Source organism: Trachurus japonicus, chromosome 2 (assembly GCF_045865225.1).
Source record: "Trachurus japonicus isolate A0001 chromosome 2, Traja_1.0".
Lineage (NCBI taxonomy): Eukaryota > Metazoa > Chordata > Actinopteri > Carangiformes > Carangidae > Trachurus > Trachurus japonicus.
The window spans coordinates 15,376,133-15,392,691 of record NC_140908.1 but is presented as its reverse complement, the minus strand read 5'-3'; the positions used below and the strand labels follow the sequence as shown (position 1 = coordinate 15,392,691).

General features: G+C 39.8%; 1 protein-coding gene across 3 annotated transcripts in view; it reads left to right on the top strand.

Moving 5' to 3' along the window:
* Positions 1-10,539, top strand: part of runx1 (RUNX family transcription factor 1) — a 71,222-nt gene extending 60,683 nt beyond the window's left edge. For 2 of the 3 annotated variants that reach the window (XM_085802639.1, XM_085802647.1), the window contains exons 6-8: positions 2,122-2,340; positions 7,706-7,852; positions 9,970-10,532. In XM_085802639.1, coding sequence (XP_085658765.1) covers positions 2,122-2,340; positions 7,706-7,852; positions 9,970-10,529 — 926 coding nt within the window. In that variant the 3' untranslated portion in view covers positions 10,530-10,532. Of the gene's footprint in view, positions 1-2,121; positions 2,341-7,705; positions 7,853-9,969 lie in introns of all 3 variants that reach the window. The other variant, XM_085802656.1, reaches the window with a different exon arrangement.
* The last annotated feature ends 6,020 nt before the right edge of the window (positions 10,540-16,559 follow it).

Sequence of the window (16,559 nt, the reverse complement as noted above, 5' to 3'; positions counted from 1 at the left end):
TGTGGCTATACTTAGTGCTAAACTCACAAGCCTCATGTAAAATGTAAGCACATATTTCTTATTCCTTCTCCAGTAAGTTTACAAGCTTGCTGAGTCGTCGTGGGTTTATACGATCACTTGCAGTTTCCCTCATGTTGAAGCTAATAGAGTCACCGAGGACATCAACATCTGTGATCCTTTCAAACAGTCTCAGCTGAGTGAGTCAATAAGGAACCTGATGCAACTCCGACTTCCTCTCCCACTCAGTCGTGTTGAAACATGGGGATTTCTAATGGCAGATGAAATCACAAAGAAGCATATAGCTCATAAACACTAACTAATGTGTGTCAGAGGGACGACACACACGCACAACACTCATTCATTCATGTCTGGAAACGGAGGTGAAGTGAGGGGAAAGTGAAATGAAAGTGGAGCGAGGGGGTCGTCGCCGGTCGGGAGAGAGGACGAACTCCTGCCAGCTCCATTCAGCTGTGAATAACTATCACTCGTCTCTAACTCGCCCACACACACACACACACACACACACACACAGTATAAATACACACTCGAGCGCACACTTCCCCCATTGGGAGGAAGTGCCTGTAACTGGAGCTCAGCCTCGGTGCTTTGAAGTGCAGCCAACGGCACAGACAGCGTGACAGATCACCACACCACCACGCACATAAACACACTGCAGATTCTCGAATGGACGGTGAACATGTACAGTGTAGTGTGTGTGTGTGTGTGTGTGTGTGTGTGTGTGGGGCTGTAACTTGCAGCTGTAATCCTCCCTGGGTGATGTAATCAGATTACAACGATGATGATGATGATGAACAATCTGTGACATAATCCAGTGGTTCTCACACTGCAAAAACTCCAAATCTTTCCAAGAATATTTGTCTTATTTCTTGTCAAAACGTCTCATTTCTAGTCAAAACTAATCTCTTTCCACTTAAAATAAGACTCATCACCTAAAAATTAACTTGTTTTTAGATCATTTTCACTTAAATTCACAAAAAATAGAAAAATCTGCCAGTGAAACTAAGTTTTTTGTGCTTGTAATAAGGAAGAAAAACTTGCTCCACTATCAGATTTTTTCTACTTATTCCAAGTGAAAATCTGCTTGAAAGAAGTAAAAAGTGTCTAAAAACAAGCTGCTTTTAATATGATGAGTCTTATTTTATGTAGAATGAGATTTGTTTTGACTAGAAATGACGTTTTGACTAGAAATAAGACAAATATTCTTGCTAAGATACTTGAGTTTTTGCAGTGTAATGCTGCATTAGCATCAAAATAAAGTAGGCTAAATAAAAAACGATAATACATACGTAGTCTAAGATCATTTTCACTTGTTTCAAACTAATTTTCACTTGAAATAAGTAGAAAAATCTGCCAGTGAAAGCAGGTTTTTTGTGCTTGTAATAAGAAAGAAAAACTTGCCCCATTATCAGATTATTTCTAGTGAAAATCTGCTTGAAAGAAGTAAAAAAGTGTCTAAAAACAATCTACTTTTTAATGTGATGAGTCTTATTTTAAGTAGAATGAGATTTGTTTTGACTAGAAATAAGACAAATGTTCTTGGTAAGATTTTGAGTTTTTGCAGTGCAACTGGTTGGTCGGGACCCAAAAGACCCGTTCTGGATGGGTCGCGGACAGCTGGTCATGTCTTTTATTTTGAAAAATAACTTATTTTGAAAGGCACGAGACACGTGAACACATGCAGTTGTAATGCTCCTCCTCACTTTCTGATTATTTGCTCCATTTGCTCTGAATGCAAAGATCTCATTTTCTTATTAATGTGGCCTGATGCAGTGAATCTGGTTTTGTTTTGTGGGTCTTTATTTTGTGCAATTTGATATTTATTCTCTTTAGTGAACATGCTCTGAATGCAGAGATGCATTAGAAGTCAAATATATCGTTTTGTTGGTCTCCATTTTGTGCAGTTTGATATTTTTTTATTCACTTCCGTACATGCAGTTGTCATGGTAACTCCTCAGTTTCATTCATGTGCTCTGAAATGCACTTTTTTTTTAGTTTTTAAAGGCTTTAAAAATAAAATCTCGGTTTGAATTCTATAAAAGTGAAGCCCAGAGTGAGACTAGTTGAGAATCTGTGACATAATCGTCTCTCCTCTTCCTCCAGGTCACCGGCAGAAGATGGACGAGGTGAAACCCGGGTCGCTGGCGTTTTCGGAGCGGCTGACGGAGCTGGAGCAGCTGAGACGCAGCTCCATGAGGGTGACGCCCCCCCACCACCACCATCATCATCACCATCATCATCAACCCTCGGCCAACACCCGCCAGTCCGCCGGGCTCAACGCCGCCACCTTCTCCGGCCCCACGCACACTCAGATAACTGCCGGTAAGAAAAGTTAACCCACAGGTTTCTGAGGAATGCTAGCACACTGCAAAAACACTGCAAAAACTTGTCTTCTTTCTTGTCAAAATGTCTAATTTCTAGTCAAAACTAATCTCTTTCCATCACCTAAAAATGAACTTGTTTTTAGATCATTTTCACTTGTTTCAAACAAATTTTCACTTAAAATAAGTAGAAAAATCTGCCAGTGAAAGCAAGTTTTTTGTGTTTGTAATAAGGAAGAAAAACTTGCGACACTATCAGATTTTTCTACTTATTTCAAGTGAAAATCTGCTTGAAAGGAGTAAAACGTGTCTAAAAACAAAGTAGTTAAGTATAATGAGATTTGTTTTGACTAGAAATGACATTTTGACAAGAAATAAGACAAATATTCTTGGTAAGATATTTTAGTTTTTGCAGTGCAATAGTTGTTAGCAGCTCACTTTCTTTCTAAAATACACCTGAAGAGAGGTTTGGGAAGCTAGGCTAGGCTAGGCTAGGCTAGGCTAGGCTAGGCTAGGCTAGGCTAATGTGTTTCATTCACTGACGTAAACACATTCACACAGAACTGAGATCACGTAACATTTAGCATTTAACAGCACATTTCCTCAACAGCATCCACAAAACTGTCAACGATCATGATCTCAGCTAACGCTTTTTTGCTAATTTTGCTAATGCTCGCTAATTAACGCTTAAAGGGACAACGAGGAGTTTTTGAAAGCTAAGCGTTTTCACACAACATGTCCCATGAGCCTTCTTAGACCGGCGCAAGTCAAAGCAAGTTTTTTGTGCTTGTAATAAGGAAGAAAAACTTGCTCCATTTTTTTTTACTTTTATTTTTCTTAAACTACGTATGTAGCCTATTATCATTTTTTATTTGGCCTACTTTGTTTTGATGCTAATGCAGCATATTAGTCAGGGTCTTACACTGCAAAAACTCATAATCTTCCCAAGAATATTTGTCTTATTTCTTGTCAAAATGTCTCATTTCTAGTCAAAACTAATCTCTTTCCACTTAAAATAAGACTCATCACCTAAAAATTAACTTGTTTTTAGATCATTTTCACTTGTTTCAAACTATTTCTTACTTGAAATAAGTAGAAAAATCTGCCAGTGAAAGCAGGTTTTTTGTGCTTTTTCTCCACTATAGTCTACTTGCCAAAAATGAGTACCCGGAAATGTTGAGTACCCCAAAGTTTTATGTTAGAAATATATAGTATGGGTCCCCAGTATTCAGAAACTGCCGGATGCTAACTTATATATATTGGGCAATTAGCACAATTGACATAATTAGCATAAATTAGCATAGTTTCCTATATGGGCAATATTTCAGCAAAATTGACTTGGCTGATCTGGGCAATATTGGAGTGGTTTTAGGGGTTATTGATGATGCTGAATCCATTTCTGACATTTTCAAAATTCAAAATGGCTGTCTAAACCGGAAGGGACCAGATTGAAATCCATCAAAATCGGCCCACTGGCGGTTTAAATCTGGTCACTACCGGTTTAGACAGCCATTTTGAATTTTGAAAATGTCAGAAATGGATTCAGCATCATCAATAACCCCTAAAACCACTCCAATATTGCCCAGATCAGCCAAGTCAATTTTGCTGAAATATTGCCCATATAGGAAACTATGGTAATTTATGCTAATTATGTCAATTGTGCTAATTGCCCAATATATATAAATTAGCATCCGGCAGTTTCTGAATACTGGAGACCCATACTATATATTTCTAACATAAAACTTTGGGGTACTCAACATTTCCGGGTTCACAATGGGGCCCTATGGGCTGGCAAGTAGACTACTATCAGATTATTTCAAGTGAAAATCTGCTTGAAAGGAGTAAAAAGTGTCTAAAAACAAGCTACTTTTTAATGTGATGAGTCTTATTTTAAGTAGAATGAGATTTGTTTTGACTGGAAATTAAATTTTGACTAGAAATAAGACAAATATTCTTGGTAAGATATTTGAGTTTTTGCAGCACCCCTCCCCCCAGCAGCATCAGGTGTGTTTTATAAAGGAAACAACCGTAGCGTTCTGTGCTATGACTGCACTGCAGATGTGGACTCGTCATTTTAATGATGTCTGGGTCGGAAATATTCAGCTGCTTCTGTTTTGAGTTTTGTTTTAATGAGCAGTTTAAGGTTTGTCAGTTTGAGACTGTAGAGATACACAACACAACAGGAAAGCTACTGTGTGTGTGTGTGTGTGTGTGTGTGTGTGTGTGTGTGTATGTGTGTATGTGTCCCAAACGTGTGCGTTCAGTTCACATCAACCCTGCATGTTCCTCCTTGTGGTTTTAGTGAGACCTATTGTGGTCTGTGTGTGTGTGTCTGTATGTGTGTGTGTGTCTGTGTGTGTGTGTGTGTGTGTGTGTGTGTGTGTGTGTGTGTGTGTGTGTATGCGCACACACAACACGTGTCCATGCGCACGCCGCGTGTTCGCGTGCGTGTGCGCGCACCTGTCGTTACCGTGGATGCGGCGCCGAAGCGCGGTATCTGTTCCTCTTCGGCGGTGACGTTCCGATCCGTTTTTACGCACGCATGCACACACACACACACACACACACACACACACACACACACACACACACACACACACACACACACACACACACACACACACACACAGACACACACACACACAGTCGTTATACACTTCAGCTTTTCTTCTTTTCTTTTTTTTGTTGGTGATGTGTGTATTTGCATGTGTGTCTGTGAGTGAGGAAGCAGGTTCGGCCTCCAGGAGGAAACGAGAGTCAGCTGGCAGGAAGTGCTACCATGAGAAAAAACATTTCAAACCAAAACGTTAAAAAAAAAACACAACTTCAGATCTCAGAAAACAGATTTTCTCAGACTGATGCTACTTTTAAAACTTCCATATACTGTAGTTTTGAGATACAGCGGGGAAAATAAGTATTGAACACGTCAACATTTTTCTCAGAAAATATATTTCTAATAGAGCTATTGACATGAAATGTTCACCAGATGTCGGCATCAACCCAAGTAATGCACACATACAAAGAAATCCGAACATTAATGTCCATAAATTAAGTTATGTGTAATAAAGTGAAATGACACAGGGAATAAGTATTGAACACATGAAGAAAAGGAGGGGCATAAAGGTATGGAAAGACCACACCGCAAAAACTCAAAATCTTACCAAGAATATTTGTCTTATTTCTAGTCAAAATGTCATTTCTAGTCAAAACAAATCTCATTCTACTTAAAATAAGATTCATCACATAAAAAGCAGCTTGTTTTTAGACACATTTTACTTTTTTCAAGCAGATTTTCACTTGAAATAAGTAGAAAAATCTGACAATGGAGCAAGTTTTTCTTTCTTATTACAAGCACAAAGAACCTGCTTTCGCTGGCAGATTTTTCTACTAATTTCAGGTGAAAATTAGTTTGAAACAAATGAAAATGATCTCAAAACAAGTAAATTTTTAGGTGATGAGTCTTATTTTAAGTGGAAAGAGATTAGTTTTGACTAGAAATGAGACATTTTGACAAGAAACAAGACAAATATTCTTGGTAAGATTTTGAGTTTTTGCAGTGCAGAAAGCAGCTAGAGTTTGTAATCCTGTCTCCTATCAGTGCAAAGTCATATATGCTGGTTTAGTCCTGATTGATGCCTTTTAAAAAGGTTTCTCACCACCAAGGTGTCAGACAAGAAGAATTGCATGATAGGTAATAGCAAAGAAAAAAGATAGGAGACAGGATTAGCCTACATTCTAAATACTGACAAACTCCTGCTGCTTTCTTGTCTTTCCAAACCTTTTTGCCCCTCCTTTTCTTCATGTGTTCAATACTTCTTCCCTGTGTCATTTCACTTTATTACACATAACTTCATTTATGGACAATAATGTTTGGATTTCTTTGTATGTGTGCATTACTTGGGTTGATGCCGACATCTGGTGTAAATTTCATGTCAATAGCTCTATTAGAAATATATTTTCTGAGAAAAATATTGACGTGTTCAATACTTATTTTCCCCGCTGTATGTTGAAATATGACAGGCTATACTCAACCTATGTCTGGATTTTGACATTAAGGACAATGGCTGCTCTGGATATAAGAGAACAGTTGTTCTATATATAACAAACATTGGAATTAGCAGCTTTTAACCTGCCAGTGTAAAAAAAAAGAAAAAGAAAAGCCTTAAACTTTTGAAATTAAAACATATTGAAGGTAAAAGAAGGTAAAAGGTCAAATAGAAAAGACTCAAGAAGGCCACAAAGAAAACCTCTGAACACTTCTGCACTAGTTTTCTAAAGAAAAAAAGATAATATTAAATATTATAATTCACAATGGCCAGGGCCGTTGTATAGGGGAGAAAGGTGGTGATAATTCTAGGGGCCCAACGCCCATAAAAAACCCCAGTAGTTAATAATCTTTGTATGACTGAATTATTCTGCTTAGACTCTGACTAATACTCATAGTAATGCTGCATTAGCATCAAAACAAAGTAGGATAAATAGAAAATAATAAATTCTAGTCTAAGAAAAGAAGTGGAAAAGTCAGGGGCCCACTTTAGTATTCTTTCAGGGGCCCCAGAATTCCTAGTAACGGCCCTGACAATAATTATTATACATGGCATTATGTTGAGAAGCTAAGAATTTGGTACTTTGGCGATTCATCCACATCAGTAAATCCCTTAAATACATTTAAAAGCAGACATAAACAGATTCTAATCTTATAAATTACGATCATATCAGTTAAGTTAAATTCAGATATTCCTTTATTATATTTTCCCACGATAGGAAAATTTCCAGCATCAACAAAAAAGGACAAAGAACACTAAATGATAAATACAAGCCCCCCAAAACAATATTTGTAAAAATATAACTTAAAAAAAGAGTGTGATTATGACAATCCATGCAGATAAGTGATGACAATATGTCCAGAGATCTCTAACATTGTAACAAAGAGTAATTGTTCCTCCTCTGAGATTTACATGAAGGTCTCTCAGGCTTTGATCATCAGACCTCGTCAGCCCTTCCTGCTCACTCTTCTCTTTCTCATCACTCTCAAAGTGAGAATAGCAACAGGAAGCCATTCAACACCTCTTCTCTTTCTTTTCTCTTTCCTTTCTCTGTCCTCACTCACTCATTTCGTATCTACTCTTTTATTTGTTATAAAATATTCTAAACTCAGGGTTTACTTCCTGATCCTTCCCCATAGCTCCAGTCACATGACAGATAGCTACATGTTTTGTTGAACTGGCCTGTAAAGATACGTGTGTAATGTCTAATATGGCTCATACTGATGACATCATAGTGATGTAATCCCATGGTAATGTGTACAACAGTAACTCTCTGAAGGTGTAAATGGTAATGAAACAATCTCTCTGTGTCTCACTCAGATTCCAGACAGATGCAGTCGTCTCCATCTTGGTCCTACGACCAATCGTATCCCTACCTTGGCCAAATAACCACGCCCACCGTCCACTCGGCCAATCCCCTTTCACCTGGCCGCTCTTCGCTCAGCGACTTGTCCTCGAGACTCACAGGTAACACACGTTAGCATGTTAGCATCACAACCACACACACAGATAATTGACCACTTGCACAATGTAGTGTGACGAAGTTACGGGTTGTTTACTTCCGGCGACCATCTTTACCATAGCGCTTGATGTATTTAGATTAGCCTATTTTTATTTTTTAAATAATAATTATCATTTTTTAATACCTTTTTAATATAGCTAACTAGCCATTAGCGTAATGAGCCGTTAGCGGCTAGTTACCCGTTCGGCTTTTATTTAAAAAATACAAATAAAAAACACCGTAATGTTTATGAAGAGGGCAACCAACTCTACGGAGTTTAGAAGGACTTCTTTAAGCCTCTCTTTGCTCCTCATGTCTTAATTCTCCGTGACTTTTCGCTAGCCGAGCGGCTAACGGCAAAATGCAATCAATGATTAATGATCGCAAAATGCTTCGACCACTATAAAAACGGCACCGACTATAGAGTGACAATATGTACAAACATGAATGAAGAATGAAAGTGTTGTTTGTAATTTTATTTAGCCTCTAATTTCCATATAGCCAGTATGCTAAGTTAGCCGGGCGGCTAACGGCAAAATGCGATCAATGATTAAATGATAAAAAATGCTTCGACTACTATATAAAAAAAGTACAAACTGAACCGACTATACTATTACATAACAACATGTAAAAACATAACAATGAATGTAGAATGAGAGAGTTAGGTGTAAAGTGTGCTAATGCTAATGCTAATCTAAATACAGCAGCGCTATGGTAACAATGATCGCCGGAAGCAGGGTTCAAACTTAACTTTTTTGCTCAGTGGCCAACTGGCTAGTGAGCTTCAAAAATCTACTGGCCAGAAAGATTTCTTACTGGCCAAAAATTATGTATAGCTGCTCAATGTGTTGAACTGTTATAATAGCTACACTCACAAGCAAGCACACATATCATATCAATATTAGCATATTTTTGCGTGGAATAGGGCTGCAGCTATCGAATATTTTAGTAATCGAGTACTCTACTGAAAATTACATCGATTAATCGAGTAATCGGATAAAACGTATTTTTGCTTGGTTAAAGAGCAATTATGAATACACAAGAGAAAATAACATATTTCACTCAATAATGAATGACCAATTGGTTTCCTTTTGTAGAATCAACTGTTTTTATTTCTTAAATTCACAAGCAAGTATTTTCTGGTCTTGAAACATTACTAAAGAGGCGACTGCTGCTAACATAAATAAGAATAAATAAAACACAAATAAAAATAAATTAAATTAAATTACTTTCAAGATATCAAAAATAAATAAAATTAAATTACTTTCAAGATATCAAAAATGTTTTCTGTGGAGATGCTGCAACATGGAAGACGTGCTGCTGTGGTATGCAAGGGCCGTGTTACAACTAGAGTGCCTATAGAGAGACATTTTCTGTCTTTTTGTCGCCTTTTTCTCCCTCAGTCAAACACCCACGTCCGCCCCCCCGTTAAGGTTTCTACCGAATCAACGGTCTCACCGCAACAGATGGTTCACGTCATGATAACTTCAGTATTTTGGCCATTCAAGCTTCCACAGTCCATAGTCCTTTTCTTTGTTTGATATTTCAAGAGACTTTGGTTAAGTAGCCTAACCATGGATAGCTCCTAGGCAGGATTGTTCTGCTGTGTTGTCGCCACTCGCCACCGTCCCCCCGTCATCGCGGCCATCGCCTCGCCGCCGCCGCCGCCGCCCCCCTCCCCATCTCCGCCGTCATCCGCGGCGAACGGCCGCGCGGGGGGGGGGGGGCGTGCACGGTTACGTTCATAGGTTACGTTACGGCGCACGTTGTGCCACATTGAAAGTCCGTGCGGCCGCTTGAACTACAATTAAATTAACGATTCCTCGAGGCAGAAAAAAATCCTCGGACCATTTTTTGTAATCGAGGTACTCAAATTACTCGAGGAATCGTTTCAGCCCTAGCGTGGAATAAAGGAGTTAAATTTGCCTTTTTTTCCTTAAAGGTTTATTTTAGGGATGCACATGGTTAACCGTTTAACCATTAACCTATAACAAGAACTTGACAATACTATCAGTTATTTATAGATTTTTTTTATGTGTGTAGATGCATTGATAGTAACATCTTGACCTTTGACCTCTCTCAGGCCCTGACCTCACGGCGTTCGGCGACCCTCGGATGACCTTGGAACGATCTTTCACTTCCCTCCCGGACCCGCGGGTGCACTACGGCCCCCCCACGGCGGCCGCCTTCACCTACACCCACTCCCACCACAACCCCGTCTCCAACGGCGCCCTGGGGATCACCATGGCGACGGCCATGGCGACCGCTCCGACGGGGCGGTACCACACCTACCTGCCCCCGCCCTACCCGGCCAACGCCCCCCACCAGGCTCAGAACGGCCCCTTCCCCTCCACCTCGTCGCCGTACCACCTGTACTACTCCGCCGCCGCCGGGTCGTACCAGTTCTCCATGATGGCGGGGGGGGCCGGGGGGGGAGGGGCAGGGGGGGCCGGGGGAGGGGGGGACTCGCACTCCCCCCCCAGAATCCTGCCCCCCTGCACCAACGCCTCCACGGGGTCGTCGCTCCTTCACCCGTCGCTGCCCAACCAGAACGAAGGAGGAGTGGGCGTCGAGGTGGAGTCGAGCCACAGCAGCTCGCCCACAAACATGGCCGCCGCCGAGGCCGTGTGGCGACCGTACTGAGCTAAGCTAAGCTAGCAAGCTAAGCTAAGCTAAGCTAAGCTAAGCTAAGCTAGCCAAACAGTAGAGGACTTGAACAAGCTTCTGGTCACATGATGACAAACACTCAACATCATCAAACACACAAGTTTAAAATAATCCAGAGTTCAGTAAATTCATCTAATTTGCCTATTTGGTTCAGAAATGCTGTATCCTCTGGGGACCATGACATTGTACTATAAAAACAAATATGGTAAATTAGACTTTCCCACCCTGACTGGACCCAAAATAATCCAGAGTTCAGTTAATTTATCTAAATAATTCATCTAAATAATCCAGAGTTCAGTTAATTTATCTAAATAATTCATCTAAATAATCCAGAGTTCAGTAAATTCATCTAATTTGAAAGGGATACGCCAACATTTTTTTTCCCGTGTCTTGCCTCACTCCCGAGTCCATGACCAGCAGATAGACACCATCCTTTCCACTGTGCGTGCAGTAACAAGGGAGATAGAGCCGTATCGCCGTAATTAGCTTAGCTCAAACACTGGAAGTGTATGGGTAGTGTTAGCCTGCCTCCACCTAAAGTCATCAGAGAAACTCTTCAGCAACTCTAAACGGACCGATCTTGGTCTCAGAGCTACAAAACTCTCCGGTAAGGCATCTTGAGCGGTCAAATGCCGCTAACGGGACCAGATCGATCAAAACGGAGGGTTCAAGCAAAGACGCTTTATTTTGGTTCAAGCTAGCTACATCGAGGGTAGGTTAGCTTCCTGTTTCAAAGTAAAAGCACAAATTCTATCGTCATGGTTTTCTGTATGTAAAGGGCAACGGGTGTTTTATTTTGTGAAAGTAACAGGAAGTGCGTTGGTCACAACGGCTAGCTTGAGTAGCGCCGAATTCGTCTTAACAAAATAGTAAACAGCTGGTATTTAGACAAATTAACGACACACTGCTGATCTAAACGGCTACTTTCTCACCTAAACATGTTTGAAATGTTGATAAAGTGATATATTTACAGAGTTTAGAGCTAAAATGAAATCAGCTTCTGACTGCTGATTTCAGCTCAGGTAGGAGGCAGGCTAACACTACCCATACACTTCCAGTGTTTGAGCTAAGCTAATTACAGGCGATACGGCTCTATCTCCATGGTTACTGCACGCACAGTAGAAAGGATGGTGTCTATCTGCTGGTCATGGACTCGGGAGTGAGGCAAGACACGGAAAAAAAAATGTTGACGTATCACTTTAAAGGTGAAATAATTTCATAAATTAGAACATATATTTACACACAGAGACTTTTATATTCGTCATCATGTGACCAGGCGCTGGATAAGATAAGAGCTCCAAGAAGAAGCAGCCACAGAATGACTGACAGGTGCATCGGCCAATAGGCTCGCTGGAAGAGGAGAAGCTGACTCTGACAGGTGCATGCAGCAGCACTGGACGCTCAGTTCTGCTTCAAAAACAGACATTTTCCTCATTAATGTTGTTGTTGTTGTTATTGTGAATAGATTGATTTGATTGACAGGTCCGTCTTAGCTCCGCCCCCCCCCATTGCTCGTCAAGGAAACATGATCACGTCACTGGTTGGCGGGTTGTTACGACGACCCCCTGAAGCAGAAAAAAACAAACTTTGACCTCTGACTCTCAGACTCCACACCTCATCCTGACCCTTCAAAATAAAATCACCATCCTCACAGATATTTGTGGATTAATTAATAAGGTTAGAAGCCATGTTTATTAACCCTCTATGGTACCATGTTACCACTTTCTGTCCTGTCACATCTCCACAATTCATCCCATTTAATGCTGTAATACTTTAAAAAAGAGAGGAGACCTTAGAGAACCAATAACAATGCTTTAATTTATCACATGACTTTCAAGAAGCCATACTGACTGAAACCCTTTTTTACAGACTTTTTCAAAGGAAACAGGTTTGCCATTTTGCTCCACTAAAACGGTCTGAAAACATACAGTAACTTCCTGGCCCTTTTTCACCTGGAAAAAAATATATTTACACTAATAGATTAGTAAAGTTTAATTTCTAATAGTTCCATGCAATTTATTTACTTATTAAATAATGGAAACTTGTTAAAATGCACCTGTTGCCCCAAAGCAACAACGTACCATTATAGAAAATTGCAATGTTGCCTTGAGGCGACAGTGGACCATTATGGAATCAATATTACATTATGAGACTATGGTAGTGTGTGTTTAGGTGTAAATATAATGTTCAAAAACATATAATTCGTCATAATTTTGTTTTTTATCCTTAATAAATGTGATTTTGGATGCAGTAAAGTAAACATCAGGCTATTATGATGATGATGAGGAAGATGAGGATGAGGCCAGTGAAGGGTAAAGTCTACAGAGACTGGTCGGTGTTTCTAATACAGTAGATGATGAACCGTAATGGTACAATGTTGCTACAGGAAACAAATCCCAAAAAACTTCCATCAATTTCTTTAGATTATGTTTATTTAGTCTATTTTGAGACATAAAAACACTCCAAACATTTTTCCCCCACTGGCATCATAATGCAGCGTAGCTACCATAGAGGGTTAATTAGACTGGATTCATTCTAACGAGGTTTGAATCGGATCTCAAAGGCTTCAATATGACTCGGATGATTTATTCATTTCCTCACTGCACTGAGAAATCATCACAGTATGAAGAGTGATGGGTTAACTTATTCCTACAATACCTTTTATGGTAGCATGTTGTGCGTGCGTGCGTGTGTGTGTGTGTGCGTGTGTGTGTGCGTGTGTGTGTGTGTGAGTGTGTAAGTGCTACATTCACCCATGATTCACTGCCATTGCTGTAAATAACATCTGGATTTGATCATGTTATCACCACTCCTTCCTTCCGCTCTCTCTCTCTCTCTCTCTCTCTCTCACACACACACACGCATGCGTACATACATACACACAAACGACTTTTATTTTGAAATTGTTGATAGTGCACATTTGGTTGTGATTTATATAAATACCCTTGTGAAGAAAATGCGACTGTCCTGTGGTTACTGCTCATTTTATGTGGTTTATAAACACACACACACACACACACCTCATCTGATTCAGGGCCGTATAGGGGAGAAAGGTGGTGATAATTCTAGGGGCCCAGCGCCCAGTGGGGCCCCCCCAAAAAACCCCAGTAGTCTAATCTTTGTATGACTGATTTATTCTGCATAAAACCCTGACTAATACTCATAGTAATGCTGCATTAGCATCAAAACAAAGTAGGCTAAATAAAAAAGATAATACATAGGTAGTCTAAGAAAAGAAAGTGGAAAAGTCAGGGTGTAGGGGCCCACTTTAGTATTCTTTAAGGGGGCCCAGAATTCCTAGCAACGGCCCTGTGTAGAAGCGAATTATCATAGTAGCCTACCTTTTTCAAACTTAGAATATGAAGATAATTGGTCGATTCCTACGCACATGTCACCAAGAAAACCAACCATCTTCATTCCTTCTTTATCTTTGGGTATTCCTTGAATTCTTCCTGGTCTATCAACCTTGTTCCCAGATTAAGTTAATGCTAACTCAACCACATGGCTAATGCTGGTGCTGGTTGAGGTACCTTGAAGTTCTTTTCAGTTCTTCTATCATCAATAAATATCATTAATCATTAAAAATAAATATCATTCGTCATAAATAATAAGAGTAATCTATTATCTAAGAGTAATCTCCTCTGAATCCCACATTGTCTTCCCTTCATTCATGATCATTGTCCATCAACTTCATGGCTGTCCTACCACTAGTAGCCTAATAACCCCCTTTCTCCTCCACTAATAAGCAAACCATCTTTTTGCGGAAGGACCCCCTCTAAAATGAGATAATTCATCTCAAGGGGCTATCCTGAATAAATAAATTCAAATAAATTCAAATTCAAATTCAAACCATGCATTGGGATTTACAAATTTTAGGTTTCAGATATTGATATCACTTATATAACTATCTGAAAGGATCAGAAACCCTTCTAGGACCAGGGTGAGTTCTGTTCAGACAGCCCTATCTGGTCTGTGGTGATATTAACTGTGAAAGGGACAACCTCCTGTCCACACATCTACTGATAACTCAATGAAGACATCGAGCAGCTGGCCTAACAACATGTTAACCCTGGAATTTGCAGAAATGCCATCTTTACAATTTACAACAAGAAGAATAGCGGTATAGGACTTTAGATGGACTCTGCTCGACTTCAGACTGTTGGTGTCTTGAGGAAGTGTTTGGTTTGGTTTTTGGATGAGTGAAAATCAAGAAAATCCAAAATACAGATGTGAAAAAATCTGTAAATGCCCTTTGATATCACAGCTTTGACAGCCGAGCAGCAACTGGTTTCTCCTCAGGGAAACAGAGCGCAGAAGTTCCTTAGTTGGCCTTTTTTTTTTACTTTGAAAAAGTATACAATGAATTAAAAGTCTTATTTTCCCATAATTCATCACACCACAGTGTGGTTTACTGTAAGATAGTCAAGAACTAAAGTGCTTTGTGCAAAGATGAGTTCAGAGTCAGAGTCTAAAGGCTTGTACAGTGTGGTTGTGTAGTCTTAGGCAACGCTGCCATCTAGTGGTCAAATTATATCACGACATCCCAATGTAACCTTTAAAACTTAAGGTTTAAATCATTTTACAAGGTAATATAAGATAATAAGCTAATAAATGATAGGCTACATATGTTTGACTTTACATGTTTAGTTTCCCACTGTGACAAACTTACTTAAATATTTAAGCAACACTAATAAAAAGCCTATTGATTCTATATGTAGATCCCAAAACATTTCAGTCCAAGTCATGATCAGTCATTTACCAGCCGTGAATCACTGTTCTGTTGCTAAACTCACAGTTTTCTCTCTGCAGCCGACCAGCACAGACAAGAATTGATTTCCTTGGCTGAGCTTCAGGTGATTGATGACCCAAAGTAATGACAAATTAACAGGCAGCCAGAATTTACATAATGTCCTATTAATCACTGTGACATAAGGGCTGAGGATGGTGATGATGATGAGGATGATACTAAAAAAACAACACATTTTTTATTCATTTGTGTACATTTTCATTTACTTTTTTCTTCTTTATTGCATTGAATGTGCAGACAATATGGATGTGGTTTACATACTGAGACATAGAATCAAGAAGGCTGCTTTTATTTTGTTTCTAGTTAAATAAACACCTGGTGAAAGCAGCCCTGTGCTTTTCCAAGCTGAATACATCTGAATCGTGATGCCCCCTCAAAAATGTCAAATTTGTTAAATATAGTATTACTTTTGCACAAATACCATATACACTGTTGTAAATGGAAAAATAAATCCCCGTCAATAATCTGTTTTTAAAATGAACTAAACAAATATTTTAGTTCCTTAAAGCAGAAGTAAGTGATATATTTGTGTTAAAGCAGATATCATCGGCACGGCCGTTTCGGCTAATGCTGTGTTCAAGGCAGGCTTTTGAAACCGTAAGTTACAGCTTCAAGTCACAACTACGACTTGGTAGCGTTCCAGGTAACCCGTAGCTCGTGTTTTTACCGTCCTGTTGTCTGTGAAAGTTCCCTATAACGGCCACTCGTAACTTCCGACCCGTGAACTCGTACCAGATCGAACTGGTATGACTTCACAGGAAGGAAAAACACAAAGTACGAGTTTCCTTGAACGCACCATGAGTTAGCAGCCCCCGCCCTTGTCAGGCATCAATTGGTCCTCGTGCTACGTCACCACATTCACGCGCATCCCTTGGCTGCACACACAGCCCTTCATGCCGTTCTCTCCCCTCATTGGATAACACTTGTATCCCACAAGGAAAATTTTCTCCTCGGGTTACAGCAGAGCAGAGTGACGGAGAGACTCGTGTTTAGGCTGAAATACTTCATGTAAGTGATTGCTGACGGAAAATAGGACTATTTAGGACTTATATTAACAAAAACATTCCACTGATATCTGCTTTAATCTAAGTCTTAAATAGTTGTATCTTCCGACAGCAATCACTTCTATAGAGTGTTTGGTCTGAAACACGGGTCTGTCAGTCACTCTGCTCTGCTCTGAGCCCAGGAGAAAACTTTCC